Below are 26342 nucleotides of genomic sequence, written 5' to 3'. Positions count from 1 at the left end.
CTGGATCCCAGGTTATTAATAACATCAGGCTTCATTTGAGCCATTCAGGAAACTCCTCCCACTTGCCTCCAGCAAACTGCCACAGGTTGCTATTTTCCTCTAAACCAACAGTCCTCCCATATGTAAATGTGAGGTTTTTGCTTTTCCCTAGAAAATAATTAAAATCACAGAGCCCCATAAACACTTAAAGAGATTGTGCTTTTAATTAAAACCCTTCCACCAAAGCTGTAGCCACAAGCCTCCCTCTCTTCAGAAGCTGGCACACTGGTGAGAGCCACAGGATCAGAACCTGAGAAGTTTCTGAAATCTTCTCAGACCAGAAATCTTCACAAATACTAAGAGTAATTCTGATTGCTGTCCATGCCATGGTGTGTGTGGAGGGAGGGTGTGTGAAGAGAGACATTTGGGGGCGGGGCCAAGGTCTTTCCCCTGTGCAGGAGGCGAGACAAAAGCTCGTGGAGGCATGTGCAGCAGAACACCTCACCCTACCTGGACTCAACTCTGCAAGGCAATAATGATGGCTGATACTAGCTATTATTGAAAAAATAATAGCTCGTTTCTAAGCACTATCGAAGTGCTAGGTCCCAGGAGCTTTGCATGCATTGACTCATTTATTCCTCACAGCAACCCAAAACAAGGGTTATTCTTATAGACGACCTTTTTTTCTAGGGTACAGAGAGGTTAAGTAACTTGGCCAAGGTCACTCAGCTAGTACATGGCGAAGTCTGATGCTACCATCTTCCCTCCTAACCTCTGCAGAGTGTGTATTAGGGAAAGGACAGGTGGCAGGTGGGAGGGGGGTTACAAACAGAGGAGTGGGTTTCCCAGAGGGGTGGGCTTTCTGCTGGAAGTTAGAGAAGGAAGGCAGCTTTTGAAAATGTTGGGAATACTCTGTGAATGTGTGTTGGGGGGACAAGGGGCAGGACTACAGAAGCCGAAAGGTGGGAAGCACTGAGTGCTTAGGAGATTCTGGTTGTAGGGCAGCTGTGGGGAGGGTCCCCTGAGCAAGCTGCCATGCTGGGTATGTTTGCTGGCCTCCTGGGCCCTGGCTCTCCTTTTTCCAGAGGCCCTCCCACATCCATTAAATCACCCACGTGCCACGTTAAATACAATGTGTGTACACCTTTGAGCGCAGGGGTTGCGACTGCCCCTTACTCAAACACCCATTACTTTCAACTGCAGTTTACTCAGCCGCACGAAGAGCCAAAAAGACTTCCTTTTGCAGACATCGGACATGTGACAGGTCACTGAGACCTGAGGACTGCTTTCTAGAACTTCAAACGGGGCTCCAAGAGAAAGGGCCCAACCAAAGGGGAGGATTGGGAAGGTTCTGTCCCAGGGGGAGTAAGCTCATTGGTTCGTGCCAGGGACTATTCCTTCACCACGTATTCAGATGGCGCCCTACATTGTGCTCTGGGCACTGGAACCACAGTAGAGTTCCAGAGGGGGGCTGTACCTGTGTTGGGCAGGTAAGGAGGTTGGAGATTCCTGGGACTTAGGCTGCGCGGACATGGGAAGGAAAGCTCTGGTGCCTTGGTTAGCAGTCCTCCACTTCAGAACATCACCCCACTGACTCTGCAGAGCTGGGGGCTGCAGCAGGCCTCGGCGCGGGGCTCCAGCCGCAGTCCTCTCGGCGGCCCCACCCCTAGCCACTGCTCCGGGCCTCGGCGCCCTGCAGGCGGTGTCCAGCAGGGGGCGGGCGTGAACAGGCTTGGGCGGGACACCTGGAGATTTCCTGGGTTCCGACCCGCCCCACCCCTTAGACGTCGGGCTCCGCAACGTCTACCTTAGAGGTTGTCCCGCAAAAAAAAAAAAAAAGAAAAAGAAAAGGCCTGCTCGGGGCCTCTGGGTCTGTCTAGGGTCCAAACCCCATCCTGTTCAACAAGCCTTAGCCTGGTTTCTACAGATTCCCGTCTGCTACCCCCCCCACGCCCCCCACCCGCGCGGGTGGCTTTGAACCTTACCTCCTTCCTCTCCTCACACCTACGTCCACCCACCTGATTAGGGGCCTGTTTCTTTAACGATCAAAGACGCGGGCGGCGGCAGGAGTGGCGTCTTAGCTCTCGCCCCCCCGCAGCGCATCGGGATCGGTACCATTCTGAACACCAGCCATCCGTCTGCTCCTGCGCGCCCGGCCGCGCCAGGAAAGCGCCCCACATCCCAGCTGAGCTCGGGGGTTGAGCCCGGAGTCTCGGTCCCACCCCAGTGCTCCGCGGGCCTCGCCAGGGGCGGCTCGGGCGTCAGGCTGCCGGGTAGGCACTGGGCTCTCCAGGGCCCAAGGCTGGGGTAAGGGCGGTCTTTCCCCAGGGCACTCTCCGGGAACAAAAGCGCTCGCTGCAGAGTGGGCGGGAACCACCGGGCCCCGCGGGAGCCCGCGCCTTCACTGGGTGGCCACCGCGTCCTTCGCCGCGGTCCGGACGCCCGGAGCCCTGTCTCCCTACTGAATTTCTCCGGCTCCTGCAGCCCCTGCAGGAACGCGGGGGGAAGGGTTCTTGATCGGCTAGCGAGTCCCGGAGGGTCCCCGGCGCGCTGGTTGGACGGGTCCCTGCGATCCAGAGGGACCCACCGCGGAGAGTGAGCGAAACCATTCTGACGTCCACTTCCCAGCCGCTCGGTCTTACAGTCCCTGAGCCCTTCCAAGTTGTCCCTGCCCGCCCGCCCCTCCGTCCGCCTCTGGGGGTGGTGGGGGGGACGGGGAGGAGAAGAGAGGTGGAAACGGGGTGAACGGTCCACAGGCCGCGCGCCTCCACGCCGGAGCCCCAATCCCTACCTCCGCGCTGCGCGCCCCGCCCCGCCCGGGCAAGGCTGCGGAGCCCGCCATCTGGACCCCACTCTCCATCTTCCGTGCTGGGCCCCCGCCTCCTCCAGCCCCCTCTCCCCGGGCCCAGGCTTTCTGAACCGCCTCCTCAAGTTTCCCAAGACGTGGACAGGGCTGCCGGCAAGACCCCCTCACTCCGCAGACAAAGAGGCTTTGCCAGGTCCGCCGGCGGCGCCACGCCCTGACCCAGCCTGGCCCAAACAGCAGGGACTCACCTCCGAACTGGGGACCCGCTCCCCCGCCCCGCCACCGAGTCAAGGTGCTCCCACTGCCTTCCTCTGGGTCCGCTGTGGGGGGCGCAGCCGCAGACGGAATGAAGTTCTGGGTTCCGAATTCTGGGCCGAGAGAGGCGCGCTGGTCCCAGCCCGCTTGGCCTCCCGCGGCGGCGGCAGGAGGTGGAGACAGGGGGGGACGCGGAGCTGGCCCGCGCCAGTTTGTTCATATCTAATTTACAAAGGATCCTCGGAACCAGGGTCGGGTGGTCTTTTTAGATGCAGCGCTTGTCTCCTGTCTCTCTCCCCCAGCTCCCTAGCTCATTAAAATGCTCCACATTTAAATCCGGAGACTGCGCTTCTCAGGGGGCCCTAACCCGTGCCATCGACCCACTGCCAGGGACTCCCCACGACCCGGGCTGAGGGCCGGGGGCGCCCAGCGCTACCCCCAAAGGACCGGGGACCGAGAGGGCTTTGCGTGGGTCCGGGATCCTGTACCCGTTCCCCGATTCCGGCCAGCAACTCTACCTCCAGGCTGCGGGCCGTGCAGGCGGAGAGGAATCATGTTTAAGCCAAATGCCTAACGTCCCCGCGCGTCTCTGCCTCCTTGTCGCTAAAAGAGATGCCGGGGGTTCGCCAGAGACTGGGAGCGAGGGTGCTGGAGTGCGTTGAGGTTGGCTGTGGTGTGAACGTGTCAGACACGGGGGCGGCGACGGCGGCGTAGACTGTGGGAACCGAGTGGAAGGTTGGAGGTGTGTTGGCTTCCGAGGCTGTGAAAATGCGGAAGGGAGAGAGATGCTCGAGCCTGGAGTTCCCAGCGCACAGAGCTCAAGAGGAGCAGACATTTCATAACCACCCCTTCGGGCAGCGTCGTCTGCTGCAGCCCCGATGTCCCATTCGCCACCAGCTGTCAAGGACTGAGGGTGAGGTGCTGGGTGCGCTCAGGCAGGCTTACCGGGAGCCCAGGCCGATACCCACGCGCCCCACCCGGCTCCTCGCGGAGGTGCGCACAAGCCAGCCACTTGGGCCTTGGACTTCAGCGCTAGTTTAGCCACAAAAGGCCAGACGTCAAGACTAGGGCTTAAAAGACTAGGCAGAGACCTCGGTGGGCTGGGGAGGGGGCACTACCTCCCCGCACGCCCTGCAGCGCCCTGCGTTCTCGTCTTCGGATTGGACAGGCTGGGGGCGGGGGGGCCAGAGAGAGACCTGGGCAGGTGTCTGCCCAGATTCAGGCAAAAATGGTAGGGAGGGTGAGGTGCTCTGCTAACACTATAAATTATGCATCGTGTTGAACGAGGCTTGGGGGGGAGGGGACTAGCGGGGGAAGAGGGGGTGGGGGTGAGGGAAGGAAGGGTCCCCGCGAGCCCGACTGCTCGCCGCTCAGCCCGTCCCACTCGAGGTCTGTCTGCTCCCCTAAATGCATTTGCAAAAAAGAGTTTAAACACAAAACACGATCCCCCTTTATCTGCGCCTTGCCTTCCCCTAGATTCCTCGAGGATGTTTTGTCTCACGCGTTGCTGGACGTAAAAGCAGCTCTTAGTCAATTAGCAGCGAAGCTCCCGGGGCCTGGCGGACCGCTCTGAGGGTGAGTGCGGGCCCCTGTGTACGCGTGCGGGAGACGGACCGTGCTGGGCGTCCTGGGTGAAGGTGTGCCTTTGAAAACGTGTGTGAACGGTCGTGAGAGCCCAACGCATCGACGCTGTTACATGATGACTGATGATTCCAACGTGTGAAGGTCGACTGGGTAGGGGGGCTGAGGGTCTGTGCTAACGTGTCTGCATGTGCGGGGGGAGCGATGCGATGAGGAATAGCCGCACCGTTTGCACGTCTGCAGTTGTGTAAATGTGGGGGGACATGGGTTATGGGGTGAGGTGAACTGTCAGGAGCCCAGCCGAGGGCGGTGGGCGTGGGGCCGAAACGTGTCTCGGCAAGAGGCAGAGCCTCCACGGCGCTAACAAATGTAGACGATGCGGGAGATGGGAGAGGCTCTGCGCGTCCCTGCCAAGCCGGGAGCGCGCGCAGACTCTCGTCAATCTGCAGCCAGAGAGAGGTGAGGGGAACAGACACGAAAGGAAAAACTGAAGTGGGACCTCAGGGCCAAGGGAGACCCCAGACTTACCCGTCCCTTTCCCCTGTCTCCCCGCAGTCGCAGCAACAGATGCGCCCTTGGGCTGGCGTCCGGGCTCGGAGACGCGAAGTCTGGAGAAGGGGTTGACGCCCGAGGCAGCACACGCGGAGTCAAAAGAACTGCGGGTAAGCCTCCGGACCGCCCCACAGCCTCGATCCCGGTGGGGATGGACCCCCATCTAGGGAGCTGGGCCCCGTGAGACTGGGGAGCGATGGGGAGGAGCTCTCTCCAGAGCGCGAAGGTGGAGTGGGGAACAAGGGTTTCCAAAACGCGCGTGCAGGAGGGGCGCTGCCTAATCTGCCCGGAGCCTGTGTATAAGTGCGTTTGTGTGGCTGGGAGAAGGGTCCCCGGAGCGTCGTAGAGCTTCAGAAAGGGGGCAAAATCTTGGACCTTCTCCTAATTCCGTAGCTAGTGGTAGCGCCCATGACCCACGCGGGCTAGGGGCCCGCCTGCTTCCTTGGGAGCCGCCTGGGCTCAGTGGTGCGGGGAGGGACCTTCAGTGGCATTCCTCCCTTGCTCCCGGTCCATGCAAGGGGGAAGGCCTCCTTGCGCAGGTGGAAGGCTGACTGAGCGGCCCTGCTTCTCTCCTGGAGGCAGCTGCGGGAGGCTCAGGTTGGGGCGGCGGAGGGGTCTGCGAGTCGGCTTCTGCGGGTCCCACGGCTCCTGCCACCCGCTGCAAATTTTCCGCATTGCTAATCCGCTGGGACTTCAGTCCCAGCGGAGGGCTGTGTGCACGTGCCCGGGTGGGCTGAGTCCCTGTGTGGGGGTCGTTTCGGGTGAGGACTTGTGTCCTTGGGTCTGTTCCCACGATGAACGGGAAAGCGCTTTGCCCTGCTGTGGAAACGCTGCACAAACGCTGGGTTCAGCTGAGAGAACAATGAGGTCTCCAGGGTATGCTGTCTCTGGGTCTGGGTGGGTGCCTTTGTGTTTGGGCGTCTGCAACATGTGTTGTGAACCTCTAACCCCCGCAGAAACTGGCTGTTTGATGGCGGTGCCTGAGCGCGTGTTTGTACGGTTGTTCTCCTGCGTGGGCGTGCGGGCCAGCGCCGCACACGGGACAAAGAGTTCGAGGGAGTCACAGACAAAAGTGCCCTTTCTGTGTGTCCCTTTCATGGGATTAAACAAAGGCTTAGAAATACAGACGGGCCAGCGCGGAGCCCAAGGCAATCTACCGGCCGAGCCTGTGCAGGGGGGCCAGCGCCAGAGTGAGAGGGGGTAGGTAGGTGGAAAAAAAGAGCAAGGTAGAGAGAGGGCTTCTGGAAAAGGAAGTCAGGGTTGTGGGAGGGAGCAAGCATTGATTCCGGAGACTTTTACTGTGCTACACCCATGTCCTAGAGAGGCACCTGGGCGTAGAGGAGGTTACCGGAGCCCTGGGGCCTATTCCAGACTGGTTTTTCGGAGGCAGAGCTTGATAGGGCAAGGAAGGTGGGACTCGGTGAATCGCCTCCGGTCTCTCTCCGCTTTCCCCTGCAGGATCCGCAATGGTGCCCTTGCGAGTCGCGTGGCTTGCCTGGGCGCTGCTAGGAGTGGCGGGAGCGTGCCCCGAGCCGTGCGCCTGCGTGGACAAGTACGCACACCAGTTCGCCGACTGCGCGTACAAGGAGCTTCGCGAGGTGCCCGAAGGACTGCCAGCTAACGTGACCACGCTCAGTCTGTCCGCCAACAAGATCACCGTGCTGCGGCGCGGGGCCTTCGCCGACGTCACGCAGGTCACGTCGCTGTGGCTGGCGCACAACGAGGTTCGAACCGTGGAGCGCGGCGCGCTGGCGGTGCTGAGCCAGCTCAAGAACCTCGACCTCAGCCACAACCTCATATCCAGCTTCCCATGGAGCGACCTGCGTAACCTGAGCGCGCTGCAGCTGCTCAAAATGAACCATAACCGCTTGGGGTCGCTTCCCCGGGACGCCCTCGGTGCGCTGCCCGACTTGCGCTCCCTGCGCATTAACAACAACCGGCTGCGTACGCTGGCTCCCGGCACCTTCGACGCGCTGAGCGCACTGTCACATCTGCAACTCTATCACAACCCCTTCCACTGCGGCTGCAGCCTCGTGTGGCTGCAGGCCTGGGCCGAGAGCACGCGAGTGTCGCTACCCGAGATCGACTCCATCGCGTGCGCCACGCCCGCCGCGCTGCAGGGGGTCCCGGTGCACCGCCTGCCCGCTCTGTCCTGTGTGCCACCCAGTGTGCGCTTGAGTGCCGAGCCGCCCATTGCGGCTCCGGGCAGCCCCCTGCGCGCCGGCACGGCGCTGACGCTACACTGTGTCGCCGAAGGACACCCCACGCCCCGCCTGCAATGGCAACTCCAGATCCCGGGTGGCATCGTAGTCTTAGAGCCGCCGGCCCTGAGCGGGGAGGACTACAGGGACGGGATGGAAGACGGGGACGAGGAAGGAGATGGGGAAGGAGATGGGGACGGGCCGACGCAGACGGAGGCCCCAACCTCGGCTCCAGCACCAGCTTGGCCCGCGCCCCCAGCCACCCCACGCTTCCTGGCACTAACAAACGGCTCCTTGTCGGTGCCCCTCCTGAGTGCCAAAGAGGCAGGCGTCTACACTTGCCGTGCCCACAACGAGCTGGGCGCCAACTCCACGTCAGTACGCGTGGTGGTGGCAGCTGCCGGGCCCTCAAAACACGCGCCTAGCTCAGGGGGAGCCCCGGACGTGCAGACTCCGATCTCTGAGCGTAAGTCCACAGCCAAAGGCCGCATCAACAGCGTTCTGTCCTCCAAGTCCGATGGCAAAGTCAAAGGCCAAGGCCCGGCCCGGGGTAGCATCCTTGGGGAAATGGAGGCGGGGCCGTTGGAGGCCGGAGAGAGGGGGGAGGCGGAAGACCAGGTCTCTGCAGACGCGGTGGAGGAGCAGCGCTGTGGCCACGGGGACCCCTCGCGGTACGTGTCCAATCATGCGTTCAACCAGAGCGCCGACCTCAAGCCGCACGTCTTCGAGCTGGGCGTCATCGCGCTGGACGTGGCGGAGCGGGAGGCGCGGGTGCAGCTGACGCCGCTGGCGGCGCGCTGGGGCCCGGGGCCTGGCGGGGCTGGAGGAGTTGGGCTGCCTGGGCAGCGGCCCCTGCGGCGTCTGTATCTGTGCCCGGCCGGGGGAGGCGCGGCAGTGCAGTGGTCGCGCGTGGAAGAGGGCGTCAACGCCTACTGGTTCCGCGACCTGCGGCCTGGCACCAACTACTCCGTGTGCCTGGCGCAGGCAGGCGAGGCTTGCCACGTGCAAGTGGTGTTCGCCACCAAGAAGGAGCTGCCCTCGCTGCTGGTCATAGTGGCGGTGAGCGTGTTCCTTTTGGTGCTGGCCACCGTGCCCCTGCTGGGCGCCGCCTGCTGCCACCTGCTGGCCAAACACCCGGGGAAGCCCTACCGTCTGATCCTGCGGCCGCAGGTGCCCGACCCCATGGAGAAGCGCATCGCCGCCGACTTCGACCCGCGTGCCTCCTACCTCGAGTCCGAGAAAAGCTACCCGGCAGGCGGCGAGGCTGGCGGCGAGGAGCCAGAGGAGGCCCCCGGGGAGGGCCCTGACGAGGACGCAGAGCAGGGGGACTCCTGCGGGGGCTTGCAGAGGGAGGAGAGCCTCGCGGCCTGCTCGCTGGTGCAGTCCCAGTCCAAGGCCAACCAAGAGGAGTTCGAGGCGGGCTCAGAGTACAGTGACCGGCTGCCCCTGGGCGCCGAGGCCGTCAACATTGCCCAGGAGATTAACGGCAACTACAGGCAGACGGCGGGCTAACCCCGCCCCCCGCCCCGCCCGCCCAGTCTCATCCCCCACCTAGGGTGCCTGGGAGCAGAAGTCTGGGCCTGGCAGGATTTATGCCCCCCTCCAATTACTCAGCCCTCTTACCGCCCCCACCCCCACTGTGACTCCTGGGGACTTACAGTGGGGAGTGGAAGAATTTCACCAGCCCCCTCTCCCTCCCCCCACCCCACGCTACACCCACGATCGTCATTGTCCTTGTGGACTGAATTCCCTCCAGCAAGCACAGTTCCCTGCCCCCCTCTCCCGGAATAAGACACCCCCGCTGACCGTGAGGCAAAATCCACGCCTCTCCATCCCCACGCAGTTCTCTTCGGCATCTGCCCCGCGACCCGCCCAACCATGAGCCCTGGAGCCAGAGGAAATGGGAGAAGACCCTGCGTAACTGTGGCTCGGGGCTTGGTCCGGGAACCCTACTCTGCGCTTTCCAGGGTGCACGTCCTAGAAGCCAGGGTTTGGTGACAGCTCCCTAGTTTTTAGTTTTAAAGCGCCCTTGCGACTGGGAACCAAACCCTTGTGCCCCCCCACCCTTCCCCACTGCGCTTCTGACCAGCTGGAGCCCAGCGGGGTGCCTGGGGCGCCTTTCAGCTCCCCGCTTGGGTCTTCATATTCTCGTTGTTTTCAAAGACGGCGACACACTCCGAGTCTGGTGCTAACAACACTCTTTTCCCAGCCGCTGGGAAAATTGTGTGTCTGTGTGTGTGTGTGTTTCGGGGGCGAGGGCCCGTTTTTTTCCTGCTCCCTCAACCTAACTTAAAGCGCCTTGGAACGGCCCCCTTGTTCCATCGGGGGTGCGAGTTGGATCCCGAGCCAATTTCGTTGGGGGTGGGGGGGTGGATCAGGAGACGGGTGCGCTCGACAGCTCGGCTTCCACTGCTGCGCGGGGCGCAGACCTCGTCCTGAGACGCTCCGGGGCCGCGGGAAGCGACTGCGGTATCCGGGCCCTACTTCACGCAAAGCCTGCGAGTGACCTGCAGCGGGGTCCGGGTGGGCAAGAGCCCCTCGGCCGCCCCACTTCTCCCCGCCCTCCCCCGCCCCCTCTTCCGCGACAATAGTATTTGCCTGGCGCGTCGTCCTAGACGAACGTGCTCTGTAGGAGAAAAGTGTGTGTGTAAAGTGTGACCTTGTAGTGTAAGGGGCGGGCGGGTGGGCGGGCAGCAGGCGGGGAGGGAAGGAGGGAGGGACGAGGAGGGCAGGCCGGGCGCGGCGACTCTGGCAGGGGTCGCTTTTTCGTGCGCGAAGGCAAGCACTGGGGGTGGGGTGGGCAGTTTCAAGCGTCGGGATCCTCACAAGTGCAGCCCAGGGCGCAGCAGCCCCCCGGGGCCGCGCCCTTTTCTAAAGGTGTGTCTGTATGTACACAGTCAATAAAACAGTCGGTTTGAACTGCGCTTGGTGACTCTTTGTCCGGGACCGAGGGAGGAAGAGGCTCCTAGGCCCCTCCCGGTGCGATCCTTTGGGAGATCTCGTGTTTGTCAGACTGCCCAGTTATTTCTGCCCGGTGTGTACACCCCGCGCCTGCTCCCTGTGTCCCCAGCTCTGGCGCAGAGGGGCAAGACTCCGTGGAGAGAGAGGCTGGTAGCAAGGAGAGGCTGGGTCTCTGCAGACTGAACGGGAGGAACTCCAGGGGGTGTGCACAATTCTCCTTGGGTTGACCGTGTTTCTGCGATGGATGTGGCTGTGTGTGTATGTGTGTGTGTGTGTACTGCCTAGTCCTGCGTCTCAACACCAGCCTCTGAGAAGCCAGTGGAGAGACTCACCCGGCTACGCTGCTCTGGTTCGCACAGAAGGGGTCACAAATAACAAATCATAGAGCAGGCAAATGATGAAGGGCAGAAAAGGGGCAACCGGGCAAGGCTGATTCCACAGAACAACTTGGCGCCTTTAAGCCCAGGAGCCTAGTGTTTGTGCAGGAGCGTGGGGGGTGTGGGCGGGGCTCAGTGAATGGTGCAGGGACCACCGTCAGGGTGCCTGAGGCAGCCCGATGGTCTCAGGTGGGTGCACATGTAGAATCAGGTTGAAAGCACACTGACTTAATGATCTCGGGAGCGGGGCTTCTTGGGTGGGGGACAGCAGAGACAGAGGGTCGGATCCACTGTGGATGCTGTGCTGTGCATCCCAGTCAGCAGAAAGCGCTGTCCTTGGGCTGGCAGTGTGCTCCGGCTGAATCCTCCTGTAGGACGGGGAGTGGAGCCAGGAAGGGAGATGGAGGAGGAAAGGAATAGAAATGAAGGGAGCCGATGAAGATTCCCTCTCTACTCTCTCTGTGGGTGCTAGGCCTTCCCAAGTGGACCAGGCCAGGCCGGGGACCAGGCCCAGGTCCAGACACCATCATGCTATCCAAGCCTGTCTCCTGGCAGAGGTGGTGACTGCGACACTTCCCAGGGCTGGAGCCCAGGTTCCCTTCCCGGACAGCAGGGCTCTCTTAGGGGAAAACTCCCTTCTGAGAGCCCGAGCCCAGCCCCTGCAGCCAACCCACTGTCAGGGACACAGCTCAGAAATGTAGGCTTTTTGGAAAAGAACTTCTTTTTTCCACCTGAACATGCTGCCTTTGAGCAGGGAGCAGGGACTGGCCCAATTCCTGTGATTGGTTTAAAAATCCACCCCCATGATTGCTTTTGGGCACAGGCCTGGCTGGCTCCCTGAAGTGCTTTTTGGGCCCAACCCAGCCCTGTGGTCATGGGAATGGGGGGAAAGGGGCAGAAGGGATCCTTCCTGTCCCTGGTGTCCTAAGGATTGGAGACTCTCCTGGAGGTCTTCCCTCCACCCAGGACCCTGAATTCCCCCCCAGGAATGTGCAGAGTTACTGTGAGTTCTGACACTACTTTGTCCTGGGCCAAGCTTCTTGAGGATGAACGCACACTGTTCAGCTAGGCCTCACGCTCCCCGAGCAAGGCTAGGCCCAAAGGCTCTTCCCACAGGCCAGGAATGGGCGCGTGCTGGAGGTGAGAGGTCGCCACGGGCACTCCACCGACCGGCCTGGCCGTTGAGATACCCGCCTTCTCGGGACTCTCCCATTTCTGTCGGAACGTTTCCGCACACGCGAGGAATGGTCCCCAGCCTCTGGCCTTCTTCTTGTCTCCTTTTAAATTTTGTTCTTTCATTTCCTTCCCCTCTCTCCTTTCTGATCTCTTTTTCCTCCTGCCTCTGCCCCTTTTCTTCCTCAAGAATCTCATAAAATCCCAGGTTGAAAGGGACCCCGGAGATTTGCTAACTGAGCTACCCATTTGAGGTTTAATTCGTTTTCTACAACGTCCCCATTAGGTGGTTGTACTTATCCAGGGGTGGGAGCTCACCATCACTCCCTCCCCTGAGGAGCCAGTTGTTGAGCAGTTTAGAGAGTGCCCCACCCTCAACTAGCCCTTAAGCCCATCTCTGCCATTGGCCTTGTGACAATCTGCAGAGGTTTGGAAGTGAAGTCCCCACCTCTATCTCTCATGCCAGGGCTCCAAAGATTTTCATTCACTGACATTTATTTCTTTGTTTATTTATAGCATCTAGTGCTTCCGGTGCCCTACTGGCTTAGCTCTCCCCAGTGTGTTTTGCCAGAAAACAGACTCGGATGCCACATGGGAATGAAGCCTAGTGGGTTGAGGAGTGTGGGTGTGAGTTTGGGGGGGTGGGGGAAAGTACCTGGAAAATAGTCAGAGAATGTGATATGACAGCCGTAACCTTGGAACTCACAGCATTTTATCAGGAGCAGTAATTCTCTGAGCTACAGAAACCAGATGCCCCGCCTGGGATGTGGCCTTGAGTCATTGGAAACCTGTCTGCCAAAGATGACTTGAATGTCATGTCCCCCACTCCAATGTCTCTTAAAACATCAGCCGGAGGGACAAACATTGAAGATCATTTGAGAAAGTTCACTTCTGTAAAAGGACAAAGGGACGCATTGCCTCTTTGAGGAAGAAGCTGCTGAGCGGGATCCTCTGCCTCCTAATCTGGTGTCTGGAGTGCAGCTCTCCACCCGTGACATCCGAACAACAGCCACAACTAAAGCCACTGTCTCTAAAGGTTTTTTGAGTCCGTAAACGTCTGGACCGTCACCCCCTGGTGGGGATACTGTTCTCAAGTTTTCCTCCTGGATCTCAGGGCCGTGCGTTTTGGTAGGTAAAGAGGCGGGGGTGGTATGTTGCTATGACCGCCTCACCTCGGATTTAACATCAGAGCCTCAGTTATGACACTCTCCACAGGGACAGGGACACCTGCTGTCTGCACGACCAGAGGCACCGTCTGCAGAGAAGGAACCATGGCTGCATGAACAGGGAGCAAGGGAGCTTGGAGGGACCTGTCCTTCCCGGGATGAGGTGGGTGCTCGGCTGAAAAAGCCAGGCCCCGGGACAAGGATCCAGGAAAGGTCCCACGTAGAGACAACAAGTTGCCAAGTCAAACTTCACAAACACCTTTACCTTGTGAGTCTCCAACATAAAGTTATCGACAAGAGCAATTCTGCTGGAAAGCTGGGGATGGAGCAAGCAGAACCATTGATTTGCATCTGCAGCACAGCCGCCCACCCACCTGTGTTCAATGACAAGACTTTGCCTTGGGACTCAATAGAGACTAACAGTATATTGAAAACGAGAGATCTGCTGTGACTGGCATATAAAAGAGATTGAATTATAAAGTGTCTTGTGTTTAGTTTCAAATATGGCCAGTGTTCCTAATGAGACTTGATGTGAATTTTAAAAAAAAAGGAAAAAGCCATCCAAACAGGCCCTGATGGGTAGAAAATAAAACCAACTTTGTGGGGTTAAATTCATCGGAAAGACTTTGTATCATCCCTTGGTTGAATAAGTACTTTCGGTGATTTGAATTGTGCTAATTGTGGGTGCTTTTTCTGGACATGTGAATGTAAGTTGAATAATTAAGTTTCAGTCCACGTGGAATAAGGAAAATAAACGTGTTTATATATTTTTATCAACTGGTTACTGTTTAAACATGTCCCCTTGTGTATTAGGAGTTAATTTGGTTTGGGCAAATTAAACGCATTTTCTCTTCGCAACATTCTAGCAAACTGGCCCTGGAGTTGGGTCTAAAGTCATCTGGGGCCTCCAGCCATTCGAGAGAAACGCGGTCCCAGTTGTAGAGAATTGAGGAACTTCGTAAGAATTGATCAGTGTCCATTCACGTGGGGAAAGGATGGGAATGGAGAATTAATTATTAATGCTTTTTAATAAAAGTGGCTTTTGTGTAATAAAATTCAATAAGACACATTTTTATTTAAGAAAGTAAAATTAAAATTTAGACTGGCTAAAATTGGGAATGGTCACCATATATTAGTATAAATATTGATAATATCTGTAGTAGCCAACATTTATGGAACTCTTACCATATTCCAGGCATACTCTATGGAATTTATAAACATTATTTTATTAATCTTTATAATAATCCTGTGAGGTGGTAATATTATTATCCCAGTTTACAGGCAAAGAAACCAAAAAGCAGAGAGGGCTGGTAATTTGCTTCAGTCACCCACCTGGTGATTTGCAGGGTTGAGGTTTGCGCTTGGTTGTCTGGCCCCAACACCAGAGCTCCAAGCCACCCAGCCAGACCTCCTCCCAACACCTCTATCAATCTAGGCAAAGGATAATATATTTTACATATTGTTAAATATACTAATTATGGAGTTTGTCTAGAAAAAAGCTTTCTCTGCTGTCTTTCTTATTGCTCAAAATAATATTTTCCCCCTGATTACAAACGTGATGTGTGATTAAAGGTAAATGAGTATAACCACTTGGAAACCTCTTCAACGGTATACTAAAATTAAAGGTATTAAAATTAAAATTGTCTGTGATTTAGCAATTTTACTCTTATACCCGATAGAAATCAGTGCTTAGGCCCATCAAAAGACCAACAAGTGTTTTGGTGGGCCCAAGCACAAGAATGTTGCAGAGGCTTTATTGGTGATAGCCCCAAATTGGGAACAACTCAAATACCCACCAAAAGTAGAACAGGGGGAAAAACACCCGTGGTATATTCATATCGCGGATGCCACGCAATGAACAGCGGGATGAATGGCACGACGCCGAGTGGGAGACACAGACACGGAAGACAACATAATGCATGGTTTCATTCACAGGAAGTCCAAATCAGGCCAAGTAATTTTTGGTGAACAAAATCAGAATATTTCTGGAAGGTACTGCCTAGGATTCACAGAGTGCTCTAAGCAACCTTCCAAAGTGCTGGAATGTAAGTCTATCATCTCAGTCTTGGTGGTGGCTGTATGGGGGTGTACCTACGCACGCAAATTCGCCAAGGTATATACTTAAGGCTGTGCACTTGGCTGGATTTGTTATACCTCAGTTTTTAAAATTTTTAAATTTCTAAACTGCAGTTGACATCCAACACTATATTAGTTTCAGGTGTACAACCCCATGATTAGACATTTATATAACTTACAAAGTGATCATACCAATTGTACCTATCTGACCCAATACATAGTTTTTACAATATTATTGACTATGTTCCCTACGCTGTACTTTGCATCCCCATGGCTATTCTGTAACTGCCCATTTGTACTTCTCAATCCCTTCACCTCTTACACCCAGTCCCCCAACTCCCTCCCATCTGGCAGCCACCAAAACTGTTCTTGGTATGAGTCTGGTTCTGTTCTGCTTGTTCATGTACTTTGTTTTTTTAGAGTCCACATGTAAGTGAAATCATGCGACATTTGTCTTTCCCTTTCTGACTTATTTCGCTCAGCACAGTACCCCGTAGGTCCATCCATGTTGCTGCAGAGGGCAAGATTTCGTCCCTTTTTGTGGCCGAATCTTATCCTATTGTACATATGCACCACTTGTTCTTTATCCACTGATCTACTGATGGGCACTCAGGTTGCTTCCACATCTTGGCTATTGTAAATAATGCTGCAATAAACATATGAATGGATGTGTGTTTTTGATTTAGTGTTTAGGATTTCTTTGGATAACTATCCAGAAGTGGAATTGCTGGGTCCTTCATTGTCTCTTTTTATTCCCTTTGTTTTAAAGTCTATTTTGTCTCTTATAAGTATTGCTACCCCAGCTGTCCCTTTTGTTTGTTTGCTTATTTCCATTTTAATGAGATATCTTTTTCCATCCTTTTCCTTTTAGTCTGTGTGTATCTTTTGATCTGAAGTGAATCTCTTGGGCACAACATATGTAAGGGTCTTGTGTTGTTATCCATTCAGCCACCCTATGTCTTTTGATTGGAGTATTCAATTGCATTTAAAGTAACTGTTGATAGACATGTATTTTTTGCATTTTTTTTGCATAGTTTTATCTTTTATTTTTTCTTTTTCCTCTTAAAGAAGGACCTTTAACATTTCTTGTAATATTGGTTTGGTGATGATGAACTCCTTTAGCTTTTTCTTGTCTGAAAACTCTTTAAAAAAAAGATTTTATTTATTTATTTTTAGAGACAGGGGAAGGGAGGGAGAAAGAGAAGGAGAGAAACATCAATGTGTAGTTTCTTCTCGAGTGAAGGATACTCAAAGTGAAGTAAAGGAAAATGTACATGGAACAACAGTGAAAGGAAGGAAACTGGGACTCAAATCAATGATGTGAAACAGAGGGAAGAAATAAACATTCAACCAGAACAGAATGAATTCCAAAAAAAATGAGGAAAGGCTTAGAAACCTCTGGGACAACTTCAAATGTTCCAACATCTGAATTATAGGGGTGCCAGAAGGAGAAGAGAAAGAGCAAGAAATTGAAGACTTATTTGAACAAATAATAAAGGAGAACTTCCCCAATCTGGTGAAGGACAAAAACTTCCAAGAAGTCCAGGAAGCCCAGAGAGCCCCAAAGAAGTTGGACCCAAAGAGGAACACACCAAGGCACATTATCATTAAATTACCCAAAATGAAAGATACGGAGAGAATCTTAAAAGCAGCAAGGGGAAAGGAGACAGTTACCTATAAAGGAGTTCTCATAAGACTGTCAGCTGATTTCTCAAAAGGGACCTTACAGGCAAGAAGGGGCTGGAAAGAAGTATTTGAAGTTATGAAAGGCAAGGACCTACATCCAAGATGACTCTATCCAGCAAAGCTTTCATTTAGAATGGAAGGGCAGATAAAGTGCTTCCCAGAGAAGGTCAAGTTAAAGGAGTTCATCATCACCAAGCCCTTATATGAAATGTTAAAGGGACTTATCTAAGAAAAAGGAAAAAATCAAAAATATGAACAGAAAATGATAACAAGGTCACAAGTATCAATAACCAAACCTAAAAAAACAAAAACAAAAAGAAATTAAGCAAACAACTAGAACAGGCACAGAATCACAGAAATGGAGATCACATGGAGGGTTACCAGCAGGGAGCGGGGAGAATGAGGGAAAATGTACAGAGAATAAGAAGCATAAATGGTAGGCACAAAATAGACAGGGGGAGGTTAAGAACAGTATGGGAAATGAAGAAGCCAAAGAACTTATAGGTATGACCCATGGACATGAACTAAGGTGGGGGAATGCTGGTGGGAGGTGGGGTACAAGATGGAGGAGAATAAAGGGGAGAAGAAAATGAGACAACTGTAATAGTATAATCAATGAAATATCTATTTTTTAATTAAATTAAAAACTCAGTTCCTCAATTACAGCAGCCACATTTCAAGTGATCACCAGCCACACTTTGTTGGTGGCTGCTGTGTATGGACAGCGGGCGTGTAGAACACTTCCATCATCACAGAAAGTGCTTTGGTAGTGCTGTCAGAGAACACTGGAAAATACAGGAGTGGAGAGAAAAATAACCTATTATTTATAACATGCCCATCCAGCAAAAGGCATAGTTAACATTTTATATCCCTCCCAGTCTCTAAAAGATTTTTTAATTAAATCATGAGTGCCATAGGAACACATTCTTGTCCTAAAGTAATGAAATATTGATAAACTGAAATGCCACGTGATCACCACCTGCAATCTCACAGCCCTCTCCCACGGTGACCAGGACAGCATGTGGGGGAGGGGTCAGAGAGGGAACAATGCAGCTCGCTTGCTGGGTTCTAGCCCCACTTTCCAACAAACTTGTGTGAGACTGGGGGTTTCTCCCACCACGGCAACCCCCACTGTAGTCCACAGTCAGCTCTGAGTCTCAGTTTCCCAGTCAGCCTGTCCACCACCCCGCAGAGGGTTCTCACCATCCGCCCATCTACCCCCACTCGCTCCTACCAGTCTAGTCGGTCTGGTTGACTGTTTCTTTAATTCCTTGTTTGATTTTCTGGCAATTCTGGTTGTTTATTGTTTTTAGATTGGTTGTTATGCTCCTTTTGGTTGTGTGAGGAAATGAAGGGTTTCTTCCTAAGCCTCCATCTTCACCAGAACTTCCTGATTGCTGTTTCTTTAGTTTTACTGATTTCTCTTGTGGCCTAAAAAAGTTTTATTTGGGGGGAAATGTCATATGTGCTTAAAGAAAATATGTTCTTTCCAAAGATTGGGTAAAATATTTTATTTCATGTTTTATATCAAGCTACTTAATTATTATCAAACCACCCACATCCTTATTTTCTATTTATTTGATCTGATCTTCTGAAAGGTGTGTTAAAAATCTCCCACTTTTATTGTAGATTTGTTTTCTTCTTATACTTCTGTCAAAGTGATATTAGTAGATGCATAAATGTTTATGCTTATGATACCTTCTCGGTGAACTACATAATCTATCAATATCGAATAGTATCCTTGTTCTTTTTAATACATTTTGTCTTTCATTTTATTTTTTCACATGTTAATATTGCAATTCCTTTTTAAAAACTATATGCCTAATATATGTTTCTACTATTACAATTTATTTATTTTATTTTTTCTCATGTACACTTTTTAAACTTTTTTTTATTTTTAAAGATTTCATTTCTTCATTTTTAGAGAGAGGGAAAAGGAGGGAGAAAGAGAGGGAAACATCAAAGTGTGGTTGCCTCTCGCACACCCACTACTGGGAACCTGGCCTGCAACCCAGGCATGTGCCCTGACTGGGAATTGAACTGGCAACCCTTTGGGTTGCAGGCTGGCACTCAACCCACTGAGCCACACCAGCTAGGACAAATTTAGTTGTATTTCTGATGGCTTCTATATTAGCTGAGGTTCAATCAGAAGCACATCCCACTAGAAGGAACATCCCACTAGAAAGAAAAGTTTCTATCTGTCTATCCCTCCATCTGTCATCTATCCATCTACCTATGTATCTTTTATCTGCCTATCTATCTATCTATCTATCTATCTATCTATCTATCTATGGATTTGTTACAGGGCTTTGTCCTTACACATGGTAGAAGTGGGTTAAACATGCTTTATAAGGCCTCTGCCTTTGCATTTGCAGCTGGATGTTGGAGTCAACAGGGCAGGCTGGGTGGAAGGGAAGATGGATATAAAATGGGGGACAGCAAGGACCACCTGAAACCCAGGACCATGAGATGAGACCCACAAGGACAGGCTGGAATTATCTCCACCCAGATGATGTGGGTGTCCTGCAGAAGCTGGTGCTCTGCCTCACAAGGCTAAGCACACGCACCTGGCTCAGCAGTTGGAGGAGCTGAAGGAGCATTTTGGGGGAGGTGGAGCGGCCGCAGGCCCTGCTGCTGCCCCACACCAAGGACGTGAGCCAGCAGGACAGCAGCACCACGTGTGAGCTACCCCGTGGCTGCCGCTTCTCTCCTGCCCTCCATGTCTCCCTCCCAAACCTCTCCTGTGGTCACCCTAAGTGGAAACATGTAACGGAATCCTGGGAAAGTCAGCCTAGTAGCCTAGTTGACACACTGGAAAGCCACCAGTGCTGCTTCTTAATGATTTTGTAACATTTTATATTTGCCATTGAGAGAATACAAAGGTAATCCAGTCTTTCCTTTAGCATGTTCGATCAAAATTTGTTTTCTATTATTTCTAGGTGAGATTCATAAAACATGGGACTTCACACAAGTGGACTTGACGTTTGACATCATTATAGTTTTGTGACCCACAGATGGAGGGATCCGGCTAAATTCTATTTTATGTGATTCCCACTCAAAAAGAAAAAGAAAAGTCCTCACATTTAATCGATACTCTGGGCATAGAATTCTAGGTCTGAGACCATTTGGCCTGAGTATTTGGAAGGTATTGCTCTGTTTTGTGCATCTGATGTTCTTCACGGGAGAGGAATTGGCATTGAACAAACTCCGGTGAGAACTGAGTCCTCTCCTTAGACAGTTTTGTACATCTGAGGATGGGAAGAATGTTCCACAGAGTAGCTTTTGGCTCCACGCATCTCGAACCTTGTTTCTTCTCCACTACTCACATACGTGATTTCCAGATGCCATAGAACAAACTCATTGCAGGATACAACGTTTGGTCTTGTCCTTTCAAGTCGCAGTGTCCGGCAGGTCGGCCCAGTGGTTGATGGCAGTATTCCCAAACATGGTTTTTACAATTACATGGCCCTATAAAGAAGTGACTGAAAACCACATAAACATTTGTCACTGACCCCAAACTGAATGTATCAGCAGCTCGATACATTCCTTGTGTGTGTGTGAGTTATCTAATTTGTTCATCACAATAACTCTCTAAGTAATTTGATAAATTAAGAGTACTATTATTATCTTTTCAGTAGCCTTTTTTTATAGAGGAGAAAACTGAATCTTAGGCAGTCTTAAATTCAGGTTTTTTTAAAAAAAAAAGTTATTGAGTTATTTTTAGAAAGAGGGAAAGAGGAGAGAAACATCAATGTGCAAGAAATACTTTAATTGATTGCCTCTCATTAATTGGTTGCCTCTTGCACATTCCTGACCAGGGACCTGGCCTACACCCCAGGCAAGTGTCCTGACTGGGGATCGAACCTGTGACCTTTTGGTTCACAGGCCGGTGCTCAATCCATTGAGCCACACCAGCCAGGGCTGAGTTCAGTTTTTTAAAAATCATTTCTTATTTCTCAACTACAGTCGACACACAATAATATATTAGTTTCAGGCGTACACCCTAGTGATTAGACATTGTCCTCATATAACTTACTGAGTAGTCATCCCAGTAAATCTCATACCCACCTGACACCATGCACAGTAATTAGAATATCATTGATATATCCTTGTCTGGTCCCAAATATGACTGCAGTCCCTCTCACACCAGCTGACATAAGCAGGAATCGTGACTGCCTAATAAAATGTGGCAGAAGGGACATGTGTCTTCTTATATTGGGTCTTAAGAGGCTTTGCAGCTCCCTCTTTTATTCTCTTGGAACCCTCTGCGCAGCATGCTTTGAAGAAGCCCACATAACCTCCTGCAGGATTAGAGGCCACACAGAAGAGAACATAGGGGCCCCAGCCAACCGCCAGCACCGACTGCCATGCAGTTTTGAAGACATGCTGGACTCTCCAGCCCCACTTGAGCCATTAGCTGACAGCAGCCACAGGAGTGACCCCAAGCAACATCAGCAGAACTGCCCAGATCACCAACCACAAGGTTGTGAGAAATGATAAATTATTTTTGTCTTTAATCACTAAGTTTTGGAGTAGTTTGCCATGGGGCAATAGATAACAACACTAGCAAATCACATATAACTGGATTCTCAAAAAACCATCTCAATGCCTTCCTTTCCATTGGTAACAACTTATTCATAATGTATTGCTGTTTCTAATTCCATATTTTGAGCTTCCTATCTACCATGCTTTTTTATGTGTTCCTATTTCTTGCCTTTTGTTAGACAGGTCAGGTTTCATTTATTGTGAGAAATGATGTGCTCACCTCCTCCCACGACCACATCAAAATTACAACTAAAGGACAGAACGATAAACCTGGAGAACCAGCTGAAGACTCGCTACACAGAGCTCCGATAAATAAGGATGTAAAGAAGAAGCCACGCTGAGACTGGTAAGAGAAGGGGTGACACGAAAAGGGTCTCCCCCATGCCCACATGTGTCAATTGAGAATCAGGAGGGATATCTCACTGCAGAGGTCCTCCCTGGGACCTCAGCCTCACACTGGGCTCCCCAGCCCAGGGCTCCAGTGCCAGGAAGAGGAGTCCCCATGGCAGGTGGCTGTGAAAATCAGCAGGGATTCTGTCTGGGTGAGGCAGAGGGCTGCTAGGGAGCCAGACGTCCTCTTAAATGGCACACCCAGACTCCCAAACACTCATCCTAAGCTCCAGCAAAGGGGTAGCAGCTCAAAAGGCATGAGAGACCTATGGGGAGAAACTGTATTGTGTGGCTTCAGGATGAAGACCATCACATGTTCAGCCCTCCACACACAGAGCCAGCAGGTAGGCACCAAATCTGAATCTGCGTTAACCTGGTGAACACTGTTAACTTCACCCGGGAGCCTCCCTGAGACATTGGAATCCAACTCATGCACTGCCCTTGCCTATTTCAGTGGCTGTGCCTACAGCTAGCCAGCCTTGACCTATGCCACAAACTTTCTTAAAAATTCCCCAAGGTTTGCAGGCCTCAGGCATACAGTGGTTAGCCTTGCATATCCTGTACCTTTTGCTAAACAGCCCCAGGCCAACACAGGTGGCAACTAGTCTTGGGTCACAGCCTGGTCTTTCCTATGTGACTCCAGGCCCAGCACAGGCAGCTACTAACTGCAGATTGCTTTGTAGCTCCTACAAGGTGACCCTGGGCTGGGCAAAGGCTGAGGTTGACCTCATTGTGCACTGGGGCCTCTCCTGAGAGGCCCCAGAACCAACACACCAGGTGGCCAGCTTCAGACCACAACGAAGCACCACCTGATTAGTTTCAAAAATGGCACATCCAAAGCATGATCTTGGCAAGTGCCAAAACCCTGCCAGGGCAGGCACTCCTGGTCCAGGAGGCCAGCCCCTGCTATATGTTCATGGCCAATCTTCAGAGCTCATCAGTTTGAGGGTCCACCCTACCTACTGGCATGCAAAGAGCAATACAGGCTCAACTACAACAGGAAAACAGATACAACTCACACAAAGACACTTCTGGAGCACCTGGTTCAGGTGCTCAGGGAGACTGCACCACTGGGCCCCAGATCTACCTAATACCTAAAAACAAACATGTGCCAAGTGAAAGAACAAGAGCAAACTCCAGAAGAAGAACTAAATGAAATGGAGACAAGCACTCTATCAAATACAGAGTTTAAAACACTGGTTATAAGGGTGCTCAACAAACTTAGAGGAGAATAGATCGATTCAGTGAGAACTTTTACAGAGAGGAATGGTAAAAAGAAGGACATAGAAATCATAAAAAGGAACCACTCAGGAATGAACAATACAATAACCTAAAAGAAGACTAGACTAGAAGGAATCAACTGTAGATTAGATGAAGCAGAGGCTCAAACAACAATTTGGAAGAGAAGGTAGTGGAAAACACCCAATCAGAACAGCAAAGAGAAAAAAGAATTTTTTAAAAGGATGATAGTTTAAGGGACCTCTGGGACAACTTAAAGCATACCAACACTGTCATTATAGTGGCACTGGAAGGAGAAGAGAAACAGCAAAGGATTGAAAATGTATTTGAAGAAGTAATGATGAAAATCTTCCCTAACTTGGCACAGAAAATAGACACACAAGTCCAGGAAACACAGAGTCCCTAAAAAGATGAACCCAAAGAGGTCTACACCAAGATACATCATAATTAAAATTCCAAATTGCCCTGACTGGTGTAGCTCAGTGGGTTGAGTGTCATCTTGCAAACCTAAAGGTCGCTGGTTCGATTCCCAGTCAGGGCACATGCCCGGGTTGCAGACCAGGTCCCCGGTTGAGGGGTGAAAGTCAACCAATCAATGTCTGATCTGAGATATGAATGTTTCTCTCCCTCTCTTTCTCTTTCCCTTCCTCTCTCTCTAAAAATAAATAAAATATTTAAAAATAAAATGTCAAAGGTCAAAAACAGATAATTGTTTTCATCTTCACCCAAGTAAAGAAATTAAAGAGGAGAAGTGACAAATGACACCACAGAAATACAAAAGATTATAAGAAAATACTAGGAACAATTATATGCCCCCAAACTGGACAATCTTGAGGAAATTGATAAATTCCTAGAAAGATACACTCTTCTAAGAATGAGTCAAGAAGAAACATAAAATCTGAACAGATTGATAACTACTAACAAAATTGAATTGGTAATGAAAAAACTCACAACAAACAAAATTCCTGGGCTGCGTGGCTTCATAGGTGAATTTTACCAAACATTCAATGAAGAATTAACACCTATCCTCAAGCAATTCCAAAAAATTCAAGAGAAGGAAAGGCTCCCAAGCTCATTTTATGAGATCAGAATTACCTTGATTCCTAAACCAGACAAAGACATTACCAAAAACACTATAGCCCAATGTCCCTAATGAACATAGATGCAAAAATCCTCACAAAATATTAGCAAGCCAAATTCAGCAGTACATTAAAAAGATCTTACACCATGATTAAATTATTCCTGGGATGCAAGTTTGGTTCACAATTTGCAAATCAGTTAACATGATACATCACAAAAACAAAGTGAAAGATAAAAAATCATATGATCATATCAATGATTCAGAAAAAGCATTTGACAAGATCCAGCATCCATTTATGATAAACATTCTCAACAAAGTGGGAATAGAGGGAACATATCAATATAATAAAGGGCTATTGATGGCAAACCCACAACTAACATCATTTTCAATAGTGAAAAGTTGAAAGCTTTTTCTTTAAGATCAGGAATAAGACAAGGGTGTCTACTTTCACCACTTTTATTTAAAATAGTATTGGAAGTCCTAGCCACAGCAGTCTGATAAAACAAAAAAGAAGAAGAAGAAGAAATAAAAGGTATTCAAATTAGAAAGGAAGTAAAATGATCATTATTTGTGGATGACATAATAACATATATATAGAGAGAAAGAAATCTGAATATTCCACCAAAAACTATTAGAAGTGATAAATAAATTCAGTAAAGTAGCAGGGTAGAAAATTAATATTCAGAAATTGGTTGAATTTTTATACACCAATAACAAACTATCAGAAGGAGAAATTAAGAAAACAATCCCATTTACAATTGCATCAAAAAGAATAAAATGCCGAGGAATATATTTAACCAAGGAGATAAAAGATCTGTGCCTGGAAAATTATAAGACATGGAAGAAAGAAATTGAAAAAGATACAAATAAACGGAAGCATGTACTGTGCTCATGGATAGGAAGAATTAACAGCACTAAAATGTCCATAGTACTCAAAGCAACCTAAAGATTCAATGAAATCCTTATCAAAATACCAATGGCATTTTTCACAGAACTAGAACAAATAATCTTAAAATTTATATGGAACCACAGATTCCAAATAAACAAAGCAATCTTGAGAGAGAGCAAAACTGGAGGTATCACACTACCTGACATTTAAATATACTATAAGGCTCTAGTAATAAAAACAGCATGGTACTGGGGTAAAAACAGACACATAGAGCAATAGAACAAAATAGAGAGCCCAGAAATAAACACATGCCCATATGGTCAATTAATACATGACAAAGGGGGCAATGGGGTAAAGACAGTCTATTCAATAAATGCTGTTGGGAAAACCGGACATATACATTCAAAAAATGAAACGTTCTTACACCATGTACAAGAATAACTCAAAATGGATTAAAGACTTCAATGGAAGACCTGAAACCATAAAACTTCCAGAAAAAACATAGTTCTTGGAAATCGCTCTTTTTTGGATGTTTTCTCGGACATGGGAAACAAAAGAAAAAATAAAACAAGTGGGACTACGTCAAACTAAAAAGTTTTTGTCCAGAAAAGGAAACTATCAGTAAAACTAAAATTAATCTACTGAATGGGACAAGATATTTGCCAACTCACACAACACCAAAAAAAGAAAGAAAGAAAGAGAAAGAAAGAATCCCCCCCCCCCCGCCCAAATGGGCAGACCTAAATAGACACTTTTCCAGAGGACGTACAGATAACCAATAGACATATGAAAAGTTGCTCAAAGTTACTAATCATCAGAGAAATGTAACTTAAAACCCCACCGAGATACCACTGCACACCTGTCAGAATGCCTACCGTCCGTTAATCAGCAAACATCAAGTGGTGGTGAGAACGTAGAGACAAGGGAAACTTTGTGTACTGTTGGGATTGCAAATTGGTGCAGCCACTATGGAAAACAGTAGGGCGAATCCTCAAAAAATTAAAGTTAGATCTACCATATGACCCATCAATCCTATTTCTGGGTGTTTATCTGAAGAAATCCAAAACACTAATTTGAAAAAAACATGTGCATCCTTATATTCATTGCAGCATTATTTACAACGGACAAAATATGGAAGCCACTCAAGTGCCCATAGACAGATGAGTAGTTAAAGATGTGGTATATATACACAATGAAATATTACTCAGCCATGAAAAAGGATGAAAACTTGCCACATCCGACAACACAGATGCACCTGGAGGTTAGTATGCTAAGTGAACTAAGTCAGACACAGAAAGACAAATTCCATGTGATTTCATTTATGTGTAGAATCTAAAGAGCAACATATATGAACAATATATATGAACAGACAAAGCAGAAACAGG

General features: G+C 50.4%; 1 protein-coding gene across 1 annotated transcript; it reads left to right on the top strand.

The window, feature by feature from the left end:
• Positions 1-5183: 5183 nt before the first annotated feature.
• ISLR2 (immunoglobulin superfamily containing leucine rich repeat 2) lies at positions 5184-9012 on the top strand. The gene is made up of 2 exons (XM_045192711.3): positions 5184-5283; positions 6632-9012. Exon 2 carries the CDS (start codon positions 6640-6642, stop codon positions 8884-8886), a length of 2247 nt encoding a protein of 748 aa, XP_045048646.2. The 5' UTR covers positions 5184-5283; positions 6632-6639; the 3' UTR covers positions 8887-9012.
• Positions 9013-26342: the final 17330 nt, after the last annotated feature.

The sequence above is a fragment of the Desmodus rotundus genome, chromosome 7 (genome assembly GCF_022682495.2).
Source record: "Desmodus rotundus isolate HL8 chromosome 7, HLdesRot8A.1, whole genome shotgun sequence".
NCBI classification, from domain to species: domain Eukaryota; kingdom Metazoa; phylum Chordata; class Mammalia; order Chiroptera; family Phyllostomidae; genus Desmodus; species Desmodus rotundus.
The sequence above is the reverse complement of the archived record's forward strand: the minus strand, read 5'-3'. Positions and strand labels throughout refer to the sequence as shown.